The sequence below is a fragment of the Caloenas nicobarica genome, chromosome 10 (assembly GCF_036013445.1).
Source record: "Caloenas nicobarica isolate bCalNic1 chromosome 10, bCalNic1.hap1, whole genome shotgun sequence".
Lineage (NCBI taxonomy): Eukaryota > Metazoa > Chordata > Aves > Columbiformes > Columbidae > Caloenas > Caloenas nicobarica.
In genome coordinates, this window is record NC_088254.1 from 20,715,314 (window position 1) to 20,733,472 (window position 18,159).

The 18,159-nt window shown below is 46.9% G+C and overlaps 1 protein-coding gene across 1 annotated transcript in view; it reads left to right on the forward strand.

Annotated features, from left to right (window-relative positions):
- Positions 1–5,951, forward strand: part of PLEKHO2 (pleckstrin homology domain containing O2) — a 29,845-nt gene extending 23,894 nt beyond the window's left edge. The window contains exon 6 of the mRNA XM_065642072.1: positions 1,226–5,951. Within this exon, the coding sequence (XP_065498144.1) occupies positions 1,226–2,467 (1,242 nt within the window). The 3' untranslated portion in view covers positions 2,468–5,951. The remainder of the gene's footprint in view (positions 1–1,225) is intronic.
- Positions 5,952–18,159: the final 12,208 nt, after the last annotated feature.

Genomic DNA, 18,159 nt, shown 5'->3' on the forward strand with positions numbered 1-18,159 from the left:
CCAAGCTGCCGGGATTCAGCTTGCCTCCATCTCTCTGATGGGCTGGAAAGGCAAAAAGAGACTTTAACTAAACTCCCTGCAGTGCAAGAGCCTGGCCCTGGCTGCAGCTCTGCCGTCGTGTGGTTTTGGGTTCATCACACAGGAACTGTCACTCAGTTTCTCTCTGTGGGGTATGGAGCTTACACACTGCAATGTCTTTACTAAGTCCATCCTTTTTAGGAAAAAAAAAACCAAACCGTACTAGAGCGATTTGTACAGAGTCTGTGGTTTGAAGGAGGTTTAACCAGCTGAGGCTTAGCCCTGGTAAGACAGGGATGATGTCGGGTTGGAGGAAGCAAGCACAAGGCAATGGTATTACAATAGTATTTCTGGCCAAGTGATCTAAAGATCAACTTGTTTTCTATGTTCAAGAGAAAATATGACAGTCCCAAAAGCAGAAGGCGGGCGTGCTTTTGGTTGGCACACTGTAAATGAAGGAAGTAGAGGGATCCAGCTACCACAGGATGAAGAATTAAAATATAACAGCTGACCACTCAGCAACAACAGAAAAAACAAGAAATAAGGTTATTGTGGAAGAGGCTTTGAGATGTTCTTCTCAAATGAAGTAGTAAAATAAGTTCTGTGCTTTTGTCCTAATTCTTGACTGCTTATGGTTATTGGCTTTGATTTCTTGTGCAAGTTTCTGCACTATCAGGCAGAAAATAACTCGGCAGCAAAACGCTCATGACATTCACAGAACATGTTTGTCTGGGGAAGAGCAGGGCTATGAAGGGGGATGGAAGCGCTTCACTCGATGCATTCAAGATTTGCTGCAATGTACGTGATTTGACATGACTTTCTTCTTTGTTGGGTGAAATGTTTGGTATTTGTGATTATCATAGCTCATTAAATTTTAGCAGAGCAGATCACATTGGGTTTCACTTATTAGATTAACGCTGGTAGAGCTGGCTGCTGCTGTTAGGGGGTAGTACAGGGTGATGCTGTGTGGAAGAACCTTAAGCTCTTGAGCTACAAAAAAAGCTGCTCTTAAGAGCATCAGTTTTGTTATCAGTCAGATTTTCTTGCATTTTCAACATCTTGAAGTACAAACGAGGTGGATGTGTGAAGCAGCAATCCCTTGTTTGCCATGCTGGTTGTGAGCCTTGCATTTTAGCTTGAAGTCAAAGGATAGAGCACAGGATTGACGATGGGATAGATATTGAGAAAGTTCTCTCTTGTGTTTCAGGCTGCCAAGTCTACATCGGATGGTATCCTGCGACTAGATCTGGATATAGTAGACAACGGACCACCAAACTTTGATTCCACCACCAGTGAAAGCGACAATGCACCACCTCAGAAAGAAATTCCAAAGCCACCTATGCCACCTACAAAACCCACTGGCACAAAAGAAAACCAAGATGCAGAGAACAATGTTCCTGACCAGGAACATAAAAAACCTCTGTCTCCTCCGTTGCCTCCAGATAAGAAGCTGAAGGAAGGCATAGCATCAAAGGACAATGTAAATGCCAAGGAAGAGGACTCTGTAAGCCCAGAGGAGAATGTGGAAGGATCCCAAGCACCAAGCGAGGAGAACAGAGAGAACCTCACTGAGGACAGCAACGGGGGCACAGCAAAAGCTCCAATTCCTCTTCCTAAGAGTGTGCCAGACAAGCTAAAAGTCACTTGGGACCAACCAGTCCCTGAGCCTAAAACCACAGAAGACTTGAAATCATCAGGAGACGGTAGCAAAGACAACCTCGCTGAGGTTGCCACTGCAGATGTTACAAAGCCTCCTGTTCCTCCTCCTAAGGTTCTGTCCGAAAAAATGCTGGCCACGATGAACTCCAGCCGTGGTGAGCTGGACGCTGGGGCTTGCAAAGACCTGGAGTCTGGCAGCTCCAAGCCCACGGTGAATGGGATCGCAGCCAGCGAGGTGGCGGAGTCCACATCCCCAACAGCTGAAACCGAAGAAGGAAATGGGAAAACCTCTGCCGAGAAGGAACAGCAAAGTTCAGCAGAAGAGACAGAGACTTCCTTAGCGACAGAAACAGGCCACGAGAGTGTAAAAGCAGCTATTGAGAAGAAAGCATCTGTAGAAAACACTTCAGCTCTTAAACTTCGCAGCTCTTCTCTGGGAGACTTGCTGTCTGATTCCAAAAATACACAGAGAGCACTTCCGAGCCAAGGTTTCCCCAAGGATTCCCATCACTGCTTAGCTAAAATGGAGGAGAAAGTTGCTAATGAAAGGGAAAAGACAGAAAAACTTCTGCAGAAGGTTTTACGTGAAGGGTTGGAACAGGCCCAGGAAGGGAATGGGCCCCCAGTGATGGCAGAGACATTGCTCAATGAGGCAGTAGAACAACTTCGGCAAGCTACACAAGTTTTGCAAGAAATTAAAGGTCTTGGGGAACTGAAAAAAGAAGCAACACAGAAACAGAAAGAAAAGCAAAAGGATCTAGTGACTCTTTATAGGAGAAGTGCTCCCTGACATACTCTTCAAAGAGACTTCTTTCTCAAAATCAAAGCTAAACATTTACCATTTATGATTTGTACCATTGCTAGGCCAGTGTTTAAAAGGTGGTGTTTTGCTGTGCACACCATGTTTATGGGACAGAAGTGAGCTTTCAGTTATTGCGTCTTTCTCTCTTTCTTCATGCTGTACATACCAGTCCGGTTTTAATCCTCTTAGCACAGCAGAAGGTTACAGGACATTGAACAGCTTCAGAAATGTGAATGCTCTCCAAGGGCTCGGTCCAAAGTCCTTTTGATGGATCAGGCCTTAAAAATTACTGGTAATCAAACCAAGCCAGATTTTTGAAAGGAGCAGAATGGCTATTGTAGCAAAAGCCCCTGTCTATCTGTATTTACAGGCAAGCAGATACCAGATTGCACTGGCACCTATCTGGTTTTCCCAGTTAAATCATTCAAGGCTAACCGTAGTCAGTGTTTGTTCACTTGCTGGCAAGGTTTCCCAGACCACCTGGCCCAGTGACATCTAGGAATGTCAAGATAAATGGTTTAACCTTCTCCAAAAATACTCATAAAACCACATCCACAGTTCAAAAGTGACCTCACACAGAGACAAATAAAACCGGCCAACTCCTGACTACAAGTAGTGTCCCCAGATCTGGAGCAGCTGCACGAGGGCCATTCTGAGTCTGGATCTGCAGAGCTTTAGGTGTCCTAAGCACTAAGTGAACACAAGTCTCAATGCATCATTGTCAGGCAAGTATTAATTGTTCCTGTTTTATTAATAGGGAAATTGAGGCACAAAGCAGATTACACTTGGCCGTTGAAAGAGTTCCTTTCACATTTATTATGGAGGTCCATACCTGTCTAGTAACTCTGAATCCCCTCATCATCGCTGGGAACAATTAGCCAAACATTTGGAGAACTTGTCCCCAGGAGATCTCCAGGAGCTTCCTGGGAGAGCTGTCATGAAGGACCTTTAGGGATGCTTGTTCCCTTAGCTGTGGGCTCGCTCCCTGTTGGTTTGGGACATTAACTGACAGGAAGACACACACTGGGCAGCGGGTCTGGATGGGATCCCTCTTCCTATTTATCACGTCTCTACCTGCCGTGTCCTGGCGAGCGCGAGAGCCGGGGTTTGGCACAGACATCTGTAATTGGAGCACATGGAGGGAAAGGTATTTTGCACGCACAACTTTGGGGCTGGTCCCAAGTGGCTTACGTATATTAAAATAAAAACCGCATTGCTACAGAAGGGTCTGAAGAAGGCATTGCAGAAGGCTCCGGGACAACTCCCACAGCTTCCCAGCCCACCTGTTGAAAGCAACCACAGTTCCCATGATCGTTAGTGATTATGGCTGTGATAAAATAATGTATTTGCACCACTGCTGTATAGCCCTGTACCTGAGCTGCTTCCCCTCCCCTGTTCTCTATATTTGCTCTGAGGAGAATTGTATGACAGCCCAAAGGGCTTCTCCTTTGCTGGAGCCAGGCTCTGGAAGCACGGAAAAGGGCGATTTTCCCAGTCTGGTTTTAAGGAGTGACACGCTACCCAAGCTCTTTTCTCTCTTTTGCCAGCACGGCCTGCTTAGCTCACTCATTTCTTTTCCTTCTGGTCTTTCTGTTATAATTTTCCAGGTTCCACAGGCTGCAATGACCTGCAAACACCTCCCCATAGCAGTAAAGCTTTATCTGAGCCTCTTTGTAGGCTAGGCAGTGGGCACTTCAGGTCTGAGCATAGAAATATTGGCTTTGGGCTTCCAAACACCCTGTTTTTCACCACCCGGAGCCACCAAGGCAGGTAGTGACTAGAATTGATGCTTCTGCCTCTTTTGACTAAAGCAGCCTGGGTTTCAGTGTTCTGTCTCCCTCTCAAGACAGCCATAGACATCGCATGGGAATTCACTTGTTATTCTCTCACGTGGAAAGTTCTACACAGTCAAACACTCAGGGCTCAGGTGCCAAAAAGCTTTGCTTTGAGACAAAAAAGATTCTTACGTCCTAAGCCCACTCCCAGGCACGTAGCCTGGAACAAACTCTGGATCTGTGTCATTTGCTGCTGTCGATTCAATGTGAACCATGGGTCTTATTCGCCTTTCCAGACACACTTAGGACAAGGGCTAACAACACAGAAAATATTCAGTGCCTATTTGCTATCTAAATGTATTTTTCTGCATGTGCACTTTTGTTTACCGAATACTGTGTGGTATGAATGTGAGCTGTCAGAACCTGGTGTGCACTGGAAGTCGAGGGACATCAGCTTCAAAGAGCAGGCAGGCTTTTGCAAGATGCAGTTCTATTACAATAGATAAATTAGATGGGGAAAAAGCAGTTCCTGTGAACGGAAAGACACGCAAACCAGGGCAAACTCTGGGTACAGGTTCATATCCCAAAGCTGAAGCCAGTTCTAAACTCCAGGATGGGCAAATCAAAGCCTGGAACTGAAAACCCAGGGGAATTAAAGCAGCTTATGGGATAGTTCAGTCCCCTAATTAATATACAAATGCTTTTGCTCTTATGGGTGTTTTCTTGTGTTCTGTGGATACCCGTTTAGTAAAGCGCTGATGAAAATACCCAGACATCCCTATCTGTTACAGCCAAACCTACAGGATGTGCTTATATTTACTGTATATTTTTATATTATACTGAATATTCTGATGAATAAATGTCTGACATTTTACTAAATACCCATCAGTAGGAATCTGAACAGATAAAAAAACTCTATATCTGTTAGGAAATGGGCAAGTTAAATCATTTTACAAGCTACAGCTAATTACTGTATTTGCTCTACTAACAGAACTTACTAAATTTGTATTATGTCTTGTAAATAGGTATAAATTAAATGGAATCTTTGTAGCACCCAGTAACTCTACTGCTGAAAATGCTATGTTAGAGACTTTGTGGTTTTAACTATTTCTTCTAATAGGGTTAGCAGTTTCATCCTAAAACGTCTAGCCCGGCTGTAAGCCCGATTCACCTAGACTTTGCAGGAAAAAATGCACCATGTTCCTTTGGCAGTTTGCCCACTTGTTCTGCTCATTTCGGTCATGAGCCAGGTCCTGCCTAGCGCTGGAGAGTGGATTCTCCTGCATCTGCTTTCTGGGGTGTTTTTACATGCTCCTCTGAAAATGGCAGCATCAGAAACAGGATCCTGGGCTGCTCTGACCTTATACAGCAACTCCCATAGCATACATCCTGCCACCATGCACCTTTTTTTTTTTTTTTTTTTTTAAATCTTCCTTTAAACTTACATTTAAACTTACGTCTAATTTCTGGCTGCACTAAGGCTGGTTTATTTGTGCCTGAAAACCGTCTGGGCATGGAGCGCTGGGGTGTCAGTCTGTGTTTGGGGCTGTGCCACCTGGTTATGTGTCTGCGACAGGAAGGAAGCAAGTTTGCAAGCAAGCAAATGTGGGTGACTATCTGAAAAGCAGCTGCTGCAGCCCATGGAAAGGCAGCACTTTGTCTCCTGATTGTAAAAGAGCTTTGAAATTTGGCAATAAACCCCCTTTTTAAATATCAGCTGTTTAAGAGCCGTTTGTCCTAAACAGGAGGAAAGAAGAGCCACCAGGACCGAGTCTTTGCTGCGGAGGAGGGCACGTTGCACGGGCTGTGGTCAGGCTGGGGTGAGCTAAGCGCTGTGCTAACCACAAGCTCGGAGGAAGGACAAACACTGGAGGCTGTGGCTGGCACCAAGCTGGAGCTGAGCAGTTCCAAATCATCCCTGCTCGGCTGCCCTGGCCAGAAAGCACAGCCACGGCCAGGATCTGCTCCTGGTCCTTCTGGAAAGCACTGGGAAGCATCCTCGCTCCCCGCAGGCACCTCACCAAGTGCAGGCTCCAGCGATGCTGTCTGGGCTGCCCTTAATACCTTCACGTGGACTCTCTGGTGTCTACAAAATGTTGAGCTCACTCAGAAGTCGTCCCCTTGGTGGTGAGCGACACCAGAGCCTCGTTCCTCTGCCCAGATGCCAGTAAGCTACAGGATGATAAGCTGGTATCACAGTGACAGCTTCCCTTCTGCGAAAACTGGGTAGAGACCGGTCAATGGGTTCAAAAGTTATGAGGAAGCAGGGAAGGAGTGCAAATATATGTGCCATCCTATCACACAAACTTGGCTTTATTTGGGTAAAAAATTGTGCTCAGCAAACCCTTTAGCCCCTTGCTGGGAAGGGGGCTGTCCCTCAAAGGAATCTCCAAGACATAGGGTTGATTTCCATGGATATACTGCAGAGAAAGGTAATCTTTTCCTCTCACACTAAGAAAACAGACAACACATCCTATTTTGGCCTTAAATTGATGTTGGTAAGGAAGGGAAGTGTCTAGCACTATGTGAAACATCATTTAAAAAAACCTGTAAATGCAAATACACATAGTATTTGCATATGGAACATCTGCCTGACTGCTTTTAATTTGATGGATAGTCATGGATTACTGGTTCGAGGAGATCGTGTTGTTGTATAATCTGAAACAGAAAATGGAGGGCCTAAGCTCCATCCATTGATCCCACAGAACTCAGTGATTTGCAACTGAAAAAGAGCAGAAAGAGATCGTCCAGGCCCAGGGTGCCAAAGGCTTTACTACAGCATTGGCTAGTTTACTCTGATGACTAGTTATACTTGCTATTAAAAAAATGTGTTTTATCTCAAAGATGAGTCATCGACAGTGAAGCTCTCCAGGATTTCCCCTTTGCAGCTAAAGAGTTGGAAAATTTGCAGGCACAGAAGATACCCACCATGTTTGGAGAATGGAGATCCCTGTTTTGTTGTGCTATGCGAGTTCACATACTTCAGAAAGCCAGTGCTTCATTTATTCCAGGAAATTTAGTCACTCTGTTCTTCTAGCGCTTTACCTCATGGCTAAGCAACTCGCAATATTCCTGTGACGACCACCGATGTGATGTTACAAAACATGAACGATTTCATTCTCAGCAGCAATCCTGCTGTCTGAGATCAATGTGAGGTGTGTTTTCCATCCCCTTCTGGGTACCAGAGACCCAGTCCCACCAGTTTCACTTCAGAGAGCAGCTGGAGGCTCAGACCTCGCATCTCCTGCTGGGCAGTTCAGAGGTTGTAAAACATAAAGCACGAGGAAATGGTGAAGAAGTCCTACCTTAGTGCATCGTAGTTTTGGAGGAATTTTTATTTTTCCTTTTGGAGAAACCTACCTTGCACAGAAAGAAATGCTTCTTAAAGGAGAAATGCTAATCAGTTTTAGATGCAAGTTATCTAGCACGCCACTGCGCATTGGGATATTTATCACTGAAATTGATAAAACTCTAGAAGATGTCCAAGAGTCAGCTGCAAGCCAGCATGACTAACTGGGCAAGGATCCGTGCAAACAAAACTGCAAGTTCCTCTGCTATTTCATTTGCAACCAGAAGTCAGTTTTGAAATACTGGTGAAATACTCTGGGTTTGTTTAGACCACATCACCATGACAGCAAAGTGCTGCCCAGTCCTTTATGCATTGCATGTCTTTGCAAAAACAGTGGTGAAGGGGAAATGAAGCTCCAAGAAAAGAAACATGACCAGATGTGATATGGGAGATGACAGGAGATATAAATTTGAACTTACGGTCTCCGCTGCCAGTCCCCAGCACGTGGATAACCTTCCCGTCCAAGCGACTCAGCCGCTGATCAAGCTTTTCCTCTGGAGCAACGCTCAATTTTCAACAGTATGGGTTGAATTTCCTGAAGGAGGCAAATAAATTCCACTTGCTTTCGATTGCCAAGAACTAATGAACTTCTGAAAGGTCATCGGTTCAAACAACAGTTATGTATTGGAATGACAGGATTGCTCTCAGCTTAGCCACACTTCTGCCTTTCTATCCAGGCGGGTTCTAAACCGCCCACCTCCAAGGGTGGAATCAGGGCCTCACGAGAATTGCTGGGGAGAAAATTTCTGGTAAAACATTTTTTAAGGGCAAAACAGCAACCCGAAGTTGTTAATGGGGGAGTACAGATTTGGAAAAGTGTCTTGGTTTAAAAAAAATGTACATAAATATTTGAAAATGTCACATTTCAAAAAGGGGACAGTTTTGCTCTGCAGCATGAAAACACAATTTCAACACTTTGGTTAACTTACAGTTTTTTAGGTAATTTACCCGAAGAGATTTTTAAAGTATGAGATTACATATTTTGATGGAGCTCATGTGATTGCTTCCTGTCTGCTTACAGAAGTTGTCAATTTTTTTTTTTCCTTGCTCTAGGTAGGGGAAGAGAATTCAAAGCTTTGGGAAGGCTGAGGAGATGGGAAAGCTCTTTCAGTCCATTTCTGGACAGACGGAATAGGATTCCTGTGCATTTCAGTCCTCAAAATGGGGCACAGGGTGGCTCCTCGGTGACTGTTTCCTCCAAGCATCATCATTTCATCCTCAGATGGTCCAGTCACACCACAGGCTGTAGCCCATTTGCTTTGGCTCAAGACAACAGCACCTCCATAGGTACAAGATTTGTTTGGTTGGTTGGTTTTTAATTGCATCTGTTATTGCCCAGAGAAAAAAATGCCATTTTCTCAGACAATCACAGCAAACTTACACATGTCAAAAGAAGTAGTCCCTAGAAGTTCTTTAAGGAGACTGGTCTCGTTCCTGTGACAAGTTTGCATTTAAGAGTCTCATGCTCTTCCAGTCAGCAGCTCGTTTGGAATTAAACTATTTTCAGCACTCAACACAAGAGATGTAAATTGGGGGGTTTTGCAGCCAAAGCCACCGTTCCTGTGGAGCAGCAAGAGCTCAGGCTGTTCTCTACAGCTCCACACGCTCCTGTTCTCGTTGTGACAGCCCCGTCCTGTCAGACATCGCCCTCATGTACTATAAGACACATCAGCAGAATAGAAGGAATTTTTCAGCCTCCGGATCAGGATCCTTGGAGGACCTTTCCCCTTCACCCCAGTGAATAACAGCAAATTGAAATGCAGCCACTGCCTACCCCAGTTTCCTGGCAATTAGCGGACACTCGGGTCAGCTGATTATCGCCAGGCTTGTATTACCTGGAGCTCCTGAATCTCGCAATGGACTTTAGTGAAGAACACGGTGTCTGCACACAACTCCATTAATACCATGGCAATAGCATCTTGGTTTGAAGATATAACGTCCACAGATTGATTCTACACAAATGCACTGATGAGAGGAGCCAGCCCCTTGGGTTTCGACCCCAATTTCTAGATGCAGCCATCACCAGCAAACAACAGAGGCCAACAGAGCTTAATTTTTTTTTTTTCTGAGCAGCTAGGTGGTCAATTGCATTTCTATGGCTGTAACTCAGCTGTTACAGGCTATCTCCAACAAGAAGGCACTGGAGCAGGAGGTAATTGAGGGTTGGCTCCCAGAGGGAATTCTCCCTTAAAAGGGTAAAGACATTGTCATGATAAAACCAGCTGTCAGAGCTGGGGGCAGTCGTGAGGATTAACAGCAGAGAGTTGGGAGCAGCAGGGCAGTGGCTGCTCCTTAAATGTTACAGGAGCTCCATCCTCTCTGTCCTCTCTGCTGTGCTCTCCCGAGAAGGACACCATGACACGCAGGCAGTCCTGGAATGTCACCTCAGTGCCATGTAATGAGGCCAACTCCCACCATCCACTCAAGGTAAAAAGAAACCTCAGTGAGGGATTGCAACCAAAGAAACCAGCCTCACAAGAAGCGCTTGCACTGAAAACCAGCAATATTTTCAGCGAGGAGCGGGCAAGATGCCAGCTGAAAGCATACCAAGGCCACACAGGATTTTTTCCAATTAAATATTTTTCCATAACTGAAACCCCCAGCTTTTCGCTTGAGAGTCCATGGAACAATTCTGATCAAAACTCTTTAGATGGGATCAAGGAGAACGATGAGAGAACAGAATCCTGGAGCAGCCTTGTGTCCAGCAGCAGACAGTGCTGAGAAGGGAGAGCCTGGTTTGAGGCCAAGCCCCACTTTGTAAGACTTAGACCTTTGATTCAAACCCCAGCTGCCCATCACCCAGGGGAAACTGCCTTAACTCAAACACGGCCCCAGGCCCGAGATCTCTCCTTGTCCTCTGGACAGCCCACCCACCTGGAGCTTTGCACTGCGGTTTTTACATAGAATGAGGCTGAAATGGGAAAAGCTGGGTTAGGCCCAGCTGTAGCGGTAGGCACCAGTTCCAACCTCCCAGCTAAAGCCTCCCTGTGCAGATCTCGGGTGAGGTTTTCAAATCTGACTCATGCTTATGCGGTCTCTAACGCGGAATCACCCACTCATCGTGCTGCAAGAGGAGGAACCGGGACCCAGCATTTCCCTGCAAACTGATGATCGGAGAAAATATGTGCAAGCGAGCAGCAGCGAGGTGTCAAGTGAGCAGACTCCTGAGCTGGCAGTGCAAAAAATGCCTGCACAAACATAAACCACCATCCCTTCCCCTGAGGACTAGCAGCGATCAGAACCCCAGGCAGCTGTCTACAGTCCTTATATTACAGTGGGGACTCAAGGCATGGGACAGAAGCCCAGAGAGCTAGTGAGAGAGATTTCTGGTCACCAACGAGCCATCGTCGCAGGACCTGCTGGCACTGAGCACCTTTGAAAGGCAAGACCACTAGCAGCTCCCTCCAGACCACAGAGCTCAGCTCAGGAGCTGCTGTAACTCTTCAGCCATTCCCAGCTCTGCCTGGTGGTCGCTCCATCTGGTCCCAGCCCGTTGCTACCCCTTGAAGTGTCTCCTTGAAATAGTCCCATTTTGGGAACTCCACAAGCAGCCATGAAGATTCAGCATGCTTCCTCTTAGCTTTAGGGGTAGAAAACTTGACTTTCTAATCACTCTTTCTCTGTAGAATAGAAGTATTAAAAACTTCAGCAGGATAAGCATGTTAATGCCGATAAACAGAAACTCATCCAGAGATTAACAGCAGAAAGCTGCACAATTACAGGTGTCTACAGGCACAGACTAGTTGCCATTCGGCTTTCCCTTTCTATGAGTAACAGCATGAAAATGAGTCAGGCTTTATAGATGAGTCACAGTGAGTGTATAAAAACTTCCTCTCCAGACCAGGAGAACCTGGGCAGGTGGAGGAAAAGCTCAGTATATTCTTCTGTCCTGGATAAACATGGTGCATCCACAGAGCTGTGTGAGTCCTGCACCAGGCCTTGGGATCTGCAAGCCTGTCCCAAAGGAAGACCCTGCGGTGGAAACATCTGATAAACATATGACAACATCTGCCTTCTGTTTCCTGTGCTCTGTACAGATTATCGCCCTCCACAGATAACCCTGCCCTTCTCTAAGAGAAAGCTGGGGTTTGTGCTTTGTAAACATCTGCTGAGACCAGCTACAATTTGGATCAGCTTGTTCTATATCTGTTCTTGTGCATCACCACATCTCAGCATCATCCGCTATACGGATCAAGCAACGTGATCGCACATCTGCCTGGGGTTGGTTGTTCCCTCATCCCTCCTTCTACAAGCACAGGGCACTGAAGCCAGGAGTGGGACAGAAAAAGAGCTTTTTGCCTTCACACACGCTCTCTCCACGAACAGAGCAGCGCTGACGCCCAGCTGAGCTCCCCCACCTCTTCTCCAGTGATGTCACTATTTTCCATGTTGCTCGTTGTGCCCAGAAGTGAGGAAGCCCTGGGAAGGCAGCGGCCCGTGTAGCAGCTGTTTCCACATTGATCACCAGCAACGCTAGCAGCAGACTTTAAAGGGAAGCCTGGTGGGCTGCAATAAAATAAAAGTCATCAGGCTGTGATTTGACACCAACAGAGCTCCTTGTAAAGCACATGATTCCGGCTGTTGGCCCAGCCCCCTCCCACTGCCGCCCATTCCAAGACCATGAAATTACTCATTAGGCTTGGAACAAAACTCTTTTTTCGGTGCACTTGCATGTGGCTGGAGGCAGAGACAGATGTTTCTGGCCCTGGAAGAAAATTGCTGAGAAATTAAAGGCTTCCAAAGCTGCACTGCTACCTCCTGACTGTGTGTTTCCCTGCTCCTGCTGCACTCTGTGGTTTATCGTGGGCTCAGAGAACCCTTTGCTTCCACTTTGCTTTTATTAAACGCTCAAACACAATTTTTTTTTTTTGGTGTCCCTTCACATTTTGCATTGAGTCCAACAGCATGATGTAAGAGCAGCTCAGGGCTGTGCCTCTGGCAGTAGGTTCCAGCACTTCAGGTTTATGGTTATAAAAATCCTACATTTCAGCTGCACTTTTGTGCTGAAAAAGGCACGGAAGTGATTGCCTTTAGGAGCCAGACAGTCCTCAGAGGCCCAGGATGCAGAGGATCCTCCCTCTTTGTACACATGCAAGAAAATGAGAATAAAAACATTGCCTGCAGGCATGGCAGCAAGGGGATTAGGATTCAGTGTCTGATTATTGCTTGGTTTATATAATGAAGCCGTTCCCACCTCCCATAACCAAACGCTTGCTCAGCTAAACATTGCATTCAACCCCAGCTCCATGGCACCATTTCTCTTCTCAAATTCAAGAAAAAAAAAAAAATCTGACCTTTAGATCCTTCCCTGCTACATTTGCTTTCCTCCACATAGTAGGTGTTTTAAGAGCACATTAGTCTTACATTCCTGGTTTGAAAGACCAGTCTCCACTCTTCCAGCAAGGCGTACGGCTCCAAGCAAGGCCAGGATGACCACTGTGACCTGATTGTCACTGTCAGACAGAGGCTGTCACACCAGAATCTCCCAGTTACTGATCAAACCCAGGACTCAGGCATTAAGAGAGTTTGAACACAATGGGCTCCTACAGACCTCCTGTGCAGATAAAACAAATTTCCCCTCCATACAATATTTTTCTAAGATATCATTCAGGTACAAACGATACTCAGCGGGTATTTTTTTTGCTTCTCGTGTTCCTGCGGGATAGATGTCAGCCCAGTTCTCTGCAACTGGGAGAACAGACTGAGATGGAAGATGTGGTGAACCCGTGTCAGTGAGCTCTACGTGAAGGTCAGGGATCAGCAGCCATGACCTGATCCTCAGGAACACAGTGCTAATTGAGTGTAAGCTTCCCTTTCAAAGCTACATAGAAGCTTAAGCCCATTTATCTTTCCAAGGGATTTAAAGGCCTATGGGCTTTGGAAAGTGAGAGCGATGGGAGAGGGAAGTTCAAAATCGCCGGCTGAAACTTCCAGTTGCTGTTACATTGGATTGAACCACCTGCACCAACCCCACACAGCAGCATCTTGCGGGGCAAGACTCACTCACCCACTCTCTGACATTTTCTGGCTTCCTTGAGACTTTTCCTTAAAAACAAAGAAACAAACACAACCTTTAGTGATTTCCACCCAATCCCATAATACTGGATTATTCCTAAACCTTGACAGAGATTGTAATTTTGCGATACAAGCTGATTCCTGAGCTAGGAGCAGCAGGTCTGCTGAAATCTCTCCTTCTGTGTTGTCTGAAACACTACACAGGATGAGCAGAGCCTGGGAAGGCAGGAAAAACAGAATTATAGGCTCGTAAAACGGACACTGGCAAAAACCTGAAGTGTAGAGCTCACTCAGATGCTGTCTGTCTTTAATCCAGTCATCAGACAGTCTCTCTTTAACTAAATATTTAACTTCAGAATTAGCTCTGAATTATGATTGGCAAAGCTTCCAAGCTCCATGGGTCCCTCTAACAAGCTGTTCCTCTGTGGAAGCCTCGCAAGGAGATGAATACAGCCTTTGAGGAAAGTGCTGGATCCCTTCTCAGGCTTCTAGCGTGGGTTTGTGAGTCCTGTTAGGTGTCCAGGGTTTCTGAAAGCTTCATATATTGACTGTTAGAAGGTACAGGGCTGATGTTTGTGTGCGTTGCTGGGATGTTCCCCTGAGGAGTTTTGGCTCCGCAGCATGTCACAGCAACAGTTATCAAAAGAAAGCAGCAAAAATAACTGAGTCTACAGGACAGCTAAACACCTGGCTCAGACAAAAAAACAAATAAGATGGAGCCGCTCATGAAGCCACGTAGTCAGAGCTCTCCTGTGTCTTCCATTCTAATGCGACACCCCTGGAAGCACAGTTTGCAAGCCAGGACACAGAGCTGGTACAGTTTGTCCCTTGCATACCCACAGCGCAGGACATAAAGCAGCACAAATATACAATTCCCCACAGCATCAATGGCAGACACGTCCCACAGCACCCAAGGGATCTGGTTTGGGTGCTGCCACACGGAACCCATGGGTGCTACCTCAGCACGTTGCGCTGGTGACACCTGCTCATGTAAAACCCATCCATCGGCACTGTAAGAGGAACGTGCTCATCCCCCTCCCATCCGATATTCCATTTCCTGACTGTGGCAGCATATGCCAGAAAGGACAATACCAGAAAAGACAATTCTCCAGGGCCGGAGGCTGTTCCCCAAGCCAGGCTCCCTCGCTGTGGGCAGATCCAGAGACACAGAGACTTGGCGTCCTGGAATACATGCAGCTGCAGGCAGGAGGGGTCACCTTCCAGTTTTGTTTCCAAAGGAGGATTACAAATTAAAGTCCAATTTGTTAAACCTTTGGGTAAGCAACTGTTTCTGCATAAACACATACTGGTTTGTGGGCTGCATTACATGGCTAACTACAAATCTGACTGACTTTAAAATCACAGTGTACACAACTAAACCAAAGAGCAAACAGAGGCACATTTTAAAATGGCACGGATTTAAGCAGCCTGACTCATGATTTTTATAAAGCTGGAGATTGAAAATAATGATTATCCTAAACTAACACATAAAAATTGTGCATACAAGGTAAGAGCACAAAATGCTACGCCAGTGATCTTGGCTTCTAAGTGAAAAAGAGCACGTAGCCGGGTTAGCTAAAATTATTCTTCAAGAGAAATAAAGTCGAAGACTTTAACACCTTTCTGGAGATGGGGTCAATAGCACAAATATATTGCAAAAAGAGCTCAAATTATCACCCCTCCCTGTCATTTGTTATGCTACAACATTAGTGGAAAAATCTAAAAGCTCTTTTAGGTCTGATAGCCAATAAATGGATCACTAGGCAAGTGTTCAGTGTTGTTAATAAATCCTTGCTGCTTTCTGTACTTCGTATCAGCAGATTTGTCCCTTCCACCCCTGAACACATACCTATTTAGTAAGGACAGAAGGAACTGCCTACATTGCTCTTTTTTCTGCCCGCTGGAAACACCCAAGCCCACAAACAGATGCGAATTTTCAGTGCATCTGCATTACTTCTCTTCTGAGGTCAGCATTAAGCAGCAGATGAGCCGTAAGTGGTCAGTTCCCGGCTGATTCAAGCTCTGCAAGAGGTGCAGACAATGACATTAACAGTGGCAGTTTAAGCCTAGACAGCTTTCCACCCAAGCATCTCTTCCAGCATAACAAAAGACCAGCAAGAGCCGGAGGTCCCACCCAAGGCTGGGATTCCCGGTATGTCCCTACAAACAGGGATTATTCTCTGCCTTATTCAGGGCTGTTTCCCCAGCCCACAACCCCCAGGGTACCCAGTGGCCCTTCTCAGTCATTCCTGCTGGCGCCTTTCCAATTTGTCTAAAGACACTTAAATATTCATCGAGAGAGAGCAAGACTTCGTCTCGCTGGGCGCAAAGACTGCTCTCCAGGGAGATGGGACACCTGCCTTCTCCACTCGCCGCTCCATCAAATCATTAATTATTTAAAATAACAGGAAAGAGCAAGAAAAACTCTCCGCACCAGACACACTCGTGGCCTCCTGTTTGTGATCCTCTCTGGGGTCTTGTGCAGAGCAGGGTTTGCGTCTCCCCTCCGGCAGCAGCAAGGATCAGACCTGGCTTTCCCCCCTTCCTCAGGGAGGACACGCTACCCGCTGAGCTATTGTACATAAGAAGAGCTTCCCCCTTATCCAGACAGACCTTCTGTTTGCTTTTCCTACCAGGAAGGGTTTAAAAAAAAAAAAACCTACAATTTGAATAAAAGGAAAACAAAACACAAATCCAAAGCTCTGAGACCTGCAGCTAGTCATAGACCCACACGCAATCTGTGATCGCTCAGGAGTTTAGGGTCTGTCTCTGCATTTCACAGCTGGCTTAGAGTCATAGAATCATTTTGGTTAGAAGAGACCCTCAAGATCAGAGTCCAACCGTTCCCCCAGCCCCGGCACTGCCCCATGTCCCTGAGAACCTCATCTCCGTCTGTCCAACCCCTCCAGGGACGGTGACTCCAGCACTGCCCTGGGCAGCCTGTTCCAATGCCCCACAGCCCTTTGGGGAAGAAATTGTTCCCCAGATCCAACCTCAACCTCCCCTGGCGCAACTTGAGGCCGTTTCCTCTGCTCCTGGCGCTTGTTCCTGGGGAGCAGAGCCCGACCCCCCCTGGCTCCAAGCTCCTTTCAGGCAGGTCAGAGATCAGAAGGTCTCCCCTCAGCCCCTGTTCTCCGGCTGAACCCCCAGCTCCCTCAGCCGCTCCTCAGGCCAGGCCCTGCTCGTGGTCCCACAGCAGGACACCCACCCCAGCACAGGGTTTGGCCACCAAGACCCTCGGCAGTGGCTTCCATGAGATGGAAACTGCCAGCTCAGCCCCGCTGCTCCCTGCCCGGGAGACAGCTCTGGTGTAGCTGTGCCCACCCAGGGATGTTGCTGAAGTAGCAGAGGTGACCTCTCTGTTAAGTCTACTGGAGTTTTACAGAAGGTCAAACCAGATGATAAAACAAAGAATATGTTTCAAACAGAACAGGAATTGGTTACTTATGACAGGAACTTGAAGGACAAACCCAAAGATAAAGCTTGAAGAGTATGCACATAGTAACAAAGCAAGAAATTTGGCAAGGACTAGTGGTATATTGTGAACTTTGGTGAACAATGCTCATTATTACACTCATTTTAGTACAAAACCACTCCTCCTCGTCAAAGGCTACCTGCCTCCAGGAGAAAACCCCTACTCACTGAGCACCCGTAGAAGATTTTATGTTTACTGTACCTCTTAAACCAAGATGAGAAAAGTTTAGACCAATGAACTCTGAGTAGGCATAAATATGTATAAGATGTTAGGAGTGGCTAAATGTATAAACATATAACTCAGCTTGCTTCTGGTGTGTGAATTGGTATCTGCAGGGTGGGTAATGATCCCACATTTTGGGACAACGGAGGGTCTGCCTGTCTCCCCCATGTCCCACCACACATGTGCACCCCATAATCTCTCACAGGAGCAGCACAGACCCACACAAGGGTCCCCGGGACAGGGCTGTCCCCAAAAAGCGGCCTGAGGCCCTGAACAGCCGCAGCTGCACCCTGTGCATCAAATGGCGGCAGGTGAACAACACGGGCACCCTCGTGTGGTCACCGGCACCAGCGTGTGCTCGCAGCCAGGGTGCTGCTGAGGGCAGGGCGGCCCACAGAATCACAGAATTACTTTGGTTGGAAGAGGAGAGCCTCAAGATCATCGAGCCCTGGCTGCGCCTCGCCCCCTGGAAACACCAAACCCTGAACCCTGCTTTCAGGGGGGAAAAACAAACAAACAAACAAACAAAAGCAAAACAACAACCCACCTTGTATTGCCCACAGAATAGAAATCCCTCTCCTCCCAAATCGGGTTGGAAACAGAACTAACCCACCCACAGCCTCCAAGCAGCAGCACCCAGCAGAGCCGCGCTGAGGTAACCGGCAGCACCTGCCGAGTAACACCCGTACGGCCCCCGCTGAAATGGCGGTAGCTGGATTTCCCCCTCCAATTCATCCCGAAAACACCGCGTTTGTGGGAAACGGGGTTTATTTCGTTTTGAGTAACGGCGAAAAGGGGCGTTCTGCGGCGGCGCGGCGGCGGCAGCCCGCCCCTGTCAGCCCGC